Below are 6,000 nucleotides of genomic sequence, written 5' to 3' on the forward strand. Positions count from 1 at the left end.
GCAGTTGGTTGAGCACCTGACTTTTGGTTTTCCCTCAGGTCATGATCTCAGGGCCCTGGGATCCAGTCCTGTATCCAGCTAACAGCACAGTCAGCTTGAGACTTTCTCTCTACCCCTCCCCGCTTCTGCGCTCTTTTTTCTCTCTAAACAGATAAAGCTTAAAAACATTTTTTTAAGAGGTGCCTAGTTTAATGCCTTCAATACACTTTGCACTCAGTAAATGTTTATTCAATTACAGATCAAAGAAGGACTTGGAAAGTCAGAAACGCCTTCTCAGGCTTTTAAAAATTAGTTTGTTTTCACTGAGTGGCCATAATTCATAATCTCCTTACTTTCTTATTGTTCCTTCAGCTTTCCAGTCCTAACACCCATGGGTGCAGGTCACTGTCCTTTATCCAGTCTACCCAGTCCTACCCCAGAGACATCTAAGAGCGTCTCTTAGGTTTTTCCCCCTCAACACTCAACTCCAAATATCCAACTACATGCCTCTGAACCAGCAATTAATTATTTCACCGGGTGGTGAGTCCGTGAGTCCAGGCCTCTTCTATCATGCAGGAAAGCCTCTGAATTTAATGCTACTAGAGTAGGATGTTGAAATACATCCCATCGCAATGCTACCTCTACACTGGATTCCTATAATAATTAGCAGAATGACCCTGGGCAGCAGTCCTCTGGGCCTTGATATTACTACCCGAAGAGCGGGTATAATACTGCCCTGCCACGTTCACAAGGCTGCTGGGAGGACTCCATGCGAGAATGGTGGGGGAAAAAATCCAGTAATGACGGTCTACACTTATTTTATTCAGAGCCAGGCGCTGCGCTAAGCATCAGGATACCGACACGGGAGGAGGCTGGGCCTGAGCCCCACTTGCGGATGGCTTTCATCAAAGCCAGCAGCCCACACCTCCGCCCGCCGGGGTGCAGGATGGAGCGGTTCGAAGGCTGGGACTCCTCGGCCCAGCTCCAACACTAACCGCGCGCCCTCGGGCACGTAGCTTAGACGCTCCCGTGGAACGGCGATCACAGCTCGAGTTCCCAGGGTTGTGGCGAGAACGGAGTGAGATGACATATTTAAAGGGCTGGGCGGTGGTGTCGGCACTACAATTCACATTCCGGCATTTGGTTTTTTAATAGATTTACGGGCGCTATCGTGACGTCTGCGGCGCTCGGCGGGAAGCTGGTCTGGAGTCTAGGGGACCCCTTTGGGACGTGCGACCGCGGACAAGCCTCTCCTCTTCCGGACTTCGGTTTCCCGCCTCAGAAAGAAAATGGATAGATGGGTCTACACCCGCCCTTCCAGCTCCGCACTCGGCGGTACCCGGCGGGGCAGCGACCCTTCCCGGTGGGGAAACTCCCACCGCCCCACAGGGTGGGGTAGGGGCGGGGCGGGGGTGGGGCCTGGCGGGGGTCCGGTCCGGCCGTCCCACCTGCCGCCGCTCACCTCTAGGCTGTAGTTGCCCCGGATGGCGGTGAAGTCGTCCAGGGCTTCGGCCGCACTCCCCTCGTCCAGGTTCAGCTCCTGGCACAGGGCCTGCAGCGCCTCCCCGGCCGCAGCGACCACCGCTGCCCCCTCAGCGTGGGGCTCGTCCTCGAACATCCCCTCAGGCCCCGATCGCAGCCCCCCGGCGCCTTTCTCCCTCTTGGGCGCGTTACCCACAACCACCCGCGCCAAAGCGCGCGAAAGTCGGTGGGTTCAGAGCGACGTCTCTCCAACAGTCTGCATCCGCGTTTCTCCTCAAAAAAGTCCGTTTCTCCTCCGGGGCACTCAGTGATCTCTCTCTGGAACTGTGATAAGAAGATGTACCTCGGTTCGAGAAAAAAACCTGGGCTTGGTCCTTGGCGGGCAGCGATGGGCACATCCAGCGGAGTAAGTTCGTGCGGAGGGATCGGCAGCCGCGCGCAGAGTCTGCTGGGAATTGTAGTCCATATCCTGTCTTGAGGCCCGCGGCGCCGAGTTGGTCTCACCAGCTCTGAGGCTTGGGCGGGCTCCGTATTGCGACGTGTCCTCGGTGTAATCTTAGGGAGAAGCCTCCTCTGTATCACTAACCCATTGGCCTTGGTTTGTCACAGCCCCACCAAACATAGTCTGACTGAGACTTGCCCCTTGAATTAGGAGACGGAGGCAGGAACAGAAAAAAGTGGTTCTGTGACAGTGGGAGGCCTCAGGACTCTGTCCCTGCGCCCAGGGAGTGGTTTGTTGAACGATTGAAGGGCTGGCGAGGCAAACCAGGCTTGACTTAGGCAGAAAGCTCTGCAGTAACCAGCTCGCTGGAGCCTGGGAACCGTCGTGGGAAACACCATCATTCCAGGCTTGGGAATGGCTGGAATACAAGTCCGAAGGCGTGGAACTGGTCTCCAAGCCTACCCTTCTGCTCCACTGAAACCCCTTCTCGGGAAGAGCCAGAGTGATCCAGAATATGTCACTACTTTGCTCAAAATCTTTTGGTAGATTCCTCTTACCCTTAAGATTGTATCCAAACTCCTTTTGATGGCCCACAGGGCCTCTGTGATCTGGCCTCACCTCATTGCCCCCACCCAAGTGTATAATAAGGTGCAGCCTCACTGCTTTGTTCTGGAACCTTGAAAATGCCAAGCTGCCAAGCTAGTTCTTGCCTCAGGGCCTTTCTCACATCCTATACCAGGTCTTTGCTTGTCTATCTCCTCCTTGTCATTCGAGTTCAACTAAGTGTTACCTTCTCAGGCCCTTCCTGAGCACTAAAGTAGCTGACCCACCCCCCTAACACCCCATTTCATTGTCTTCATAGCCCCATATCACTATCTGAAATTATCTTGTTTATTCACTGGCTCTTCTTACTAAAATGTGAGTTGCATGAGGGCAGGGGCCTTTTTTTTCCTTTGCACTGTATTACAAAGTTTAGATTAGTGCCTGGTTCATAGTTGGCACTCAGTACTTGACAACGTATGCTTGAAAAGTTACAAAGAGCCCACTGATGCTTGGATGAGGGAAGGAGTCACCAGAGATGAAAATGGGAGACAGGTCAAGGGAGGTTGCAAAGGACTTTATATGCCCCACTAAAAGCCTAAACATTATCAATGGGGGTTTTAATGAAAGGAGGTGATGATGAATGACCAATAATGTTCTGGGAAGGTCCGTCTGGCTACAGTGGGACACGCAGATTGGATGGGGTAGAGACTAGAGATACGGAGATTGTAGGGGCTGGTCCTGCATTGAAAGGAGCCAGTCTGGAGGGAAGTCTCTTAGAACTGGATGGGGCACTGCTAGAGAGGGAAGAGTCCCCATTAACAGAAGTTTCCATCTAGGTCAAGAGGGTGAAAGGTGATGCTGTTAACTAGAATGGGAGTAGAAGCAGAAGGATGAGATCAGTTCTAGAGCAGTTGTGTTTGGGATGCCTGCAGGAAGTTTAAGAGGAGACTGCTGGATCCTGGAAGGTAGCCCCTCTCCCCTCTCTCCTGGCAATTTCCCAGTCTTCTACACTGTCCACACTTGGAGAGGGGTGGGACTTGGGAACCAGCTGCAAGCCGGGTCTCAAATGAGTAGACTCAAATTCTTCTCACCCTCCAAACTCAAAATCAAACTGAAACACCCATGTGGCACTTCCAACTCTTTTTCATTCTAGAAGCTACTACTGCAACTGACTTTAGGACCATCTCATTATTCTCTGGAGGAGATGTTGGCACCTAGTGTCTGCACAGAGACTCTCCTCCCATTAGTTTTTATTTACTTAGAGGATTGGTATGGGTAGTTGAGGGGAGGTCTATCTCCCGTGCCAAGGGGTCTGTAACAGGGTTTATCATCCTTCCTCCTAACTTGTTTTCCTGTCAGCAAAGAAATGTCAGGATTAGTGGAGATAACATGGATGAAGTCCCTCTTGTAGTGGCTCATTTGTTTTCTAATTAACCTGTGCTTATTTGAGAGAGAGCTTCAGAGGTAGGGACAGTCCGGACATGAGGATTTGGGAATATTCAGGCAATACCTCAGGTTAAGGGGTCAGGGAGGGAGTGTGTTGCCATAAGGTGAAACTCAAGGGGAGAACCTTTAGAAACACCTACATTTCAGAGACGGGCAGAATTTGAGGAATGAATGAAACTGTCCACACAGGTATAAAAATAAAGAAGTGGTATCTCAGAGGCCGGGAAAGAAGTACTTCACAGAGCCCAAAACTGCATAGAATTCAAATCGAATTCAAAGAAGACCTCATATATTATCATTCATATGTTTTTAGTGACATTTGCCAGAGCAGTTTTCTGTAGCATGGTGGGAATGAAAGCCAGATTACTGTGGCTGAGGGGCTAACGGGAGGAAGGTCAGAAAGTTGGAAGTAGGAAGTAAGAGCTAAGAAGTTTGGTGGTAGAGAGGAAAAAGGAAGGACATTTTCTAACATAGGGAAACACAAGTATGTGAATAATCAGGGACAGGAACAGGCAGAGAGAGACTGAAGATAAAGAGATTTTTGATTTAGCTAGGCCCTGGAAAAGGTGGCCAAGCCAGGAATCCAGAGCCTGGCCTTCCTCTTGGTGGCTCCTGTCTGGAAGGTTATCACCTTACATCTAGATTAAGCAGAACTACTAAGTGCTCTGCTGAGTGCAAAATAGAGCAATATGCCGTAGGGAGTTGAGAGTGGTAAAGGTTTGGAACAACTGTTGAGAAATATCACTTGGTCTGTCAAATGCAAACATTATGGTCGGAATTTTTTGAGGAGAAATAGAGTAAAACTAAGTCTGCCCCATGAGATCCTGGCTTTCATAGCTGGTTCTGGACAAGATCACAAGAGTTGAGAAGTCTCAAGTTTTTTGCCTTTGCCATAACTAACCAATTTCTTTTTTTATTCAGATCCGAACTGCAGAGGGTGATTCTGACCTTGAAAAGAAACCAAGATAAAAGGAAAGAGCTCTCAGGAATTATAAACCAAACCAAACCAGAGACTCACTGCCCCATTTTTCATTTCTATAGTGGTTTGGCTTTCAGTGAGTTGAGTATATGGACTCTAGCCCATTTCTTCTTTGCTACTGGATTTGATTCTCCTGATTCTTTTCACACTTCATGCATACTAAGTCCTAAAAATCCTTCATTTCTTCATTCCACAAATGTTTACTGAATGCCTGCTATGTGCAAGATACTGATTCTTCCTTTGCTGTGATTTTCAGATCATTCAGACTTGAACTGAGGGACATTGCTGGCTTAAAAATGATCCAAGAACAAAAGAAACCCCTCTTAAATGTCATCCAGCAAACAAAAACTGAGAAACATTATACATTTTTCCTTCTCTTCAGGACTGGATCTAGGTTCTAACTTTGGATTTTCAGTAAGTCATATCGTGTCTACATAAGGCCTTCCACTTTCATTTCCTATCTTTGGATTCACCTGATCTGTAACCTTTTACATCAAATCAATGACTTACTTTTATGACTTTTTCTTTTGCCATGTTGTAATTCTCAGTCTCTCCTGAATTGAATTATTAGGAACTACAGGCCTTGGCATTGAGGCCAAGATGAAAGGAAAATACTCTTATGTTCCCTTATTTCCCTTATGAAATAAAGCATTATTTAAGCAGTACCCCCCTCCCCCACACCTCTTATGGAGTGTAACTAAACTATGTCTTTGGTTTTCAATAAACAATACTGCCATAGTCACCAACCTCCCCACACCACCCGCCCCTACACCAGCCCATAGTTTCCTCTTTATCACTGACTCCTCTGCTCCTTCATCCCCTACAGCTAGTCACTAAATCTTGTGGATTCCTCCTCCACCAGGTTTCTAGTTATCTTTCAACATTTTGTGTTCTCTCTTCCAATTCTTTTTTTTTTTTTTTTAAGATTTTATTTATTTATTTGACAGAGAGACAGCCAGCGAGAGAGGGAACACAAGCAGAGGGAGTGGGAGAGGAAGAAGCAGGCTCTCAGCAGAGGAGCCTGATGCAGGGCTCGATCCCAGAACACCAGGATCACGCCCTGAGCCGAAGGCAGACACTTAACGACTGAACCACCCAGGCGCCCCTCTTCCAATTCATCTTACATTTA

At 48.4% G+C, this 6,000-nt stretch overlaps 1 protein-coding gene across 1 annotated transcript in view; it reads right to left on the reverse strand.

The window, feature by feature from the left end:
- The window catches only part of RBL1 (RB transcriptional corepressor like 1), a 56,364-nt gene extending 54,761 nt beyond the window's left edge, over nucleotides 1-1,603 (reverse strand). The window contains exon 1 of the mRNA XM_040638286.1: nucleotides 1,442-1,603. Coding sequence (XP_040494220.1) covers nucleotides 1,442-1,597 — 156 coding nt within the window. The 5' untranslated portion in view covers nucleotides 1,598-1,603. The remainder of the gene's footprint in view (nucleotides 1-1,441) is intronic.
- Nucleotides 1,604-6,000: the final 4,397 nt, after the last annotated feature.

The sequence above is a fragment of the Ursus maritimus genome, unplaced genomic scaffold (assembly GCF_017311325.1).
Source record: "Ursus maritimus isolate PB19 unplaced genomic scaffold, ASM1731132v1 scaffold_22, whole genome shotgun sequence".
Lineage (NCBI taxonomy): Eukaryota > Metazoa > Chordata > Mammalia > Carnivora > Ursidae > Ursus > Ursus maritimus.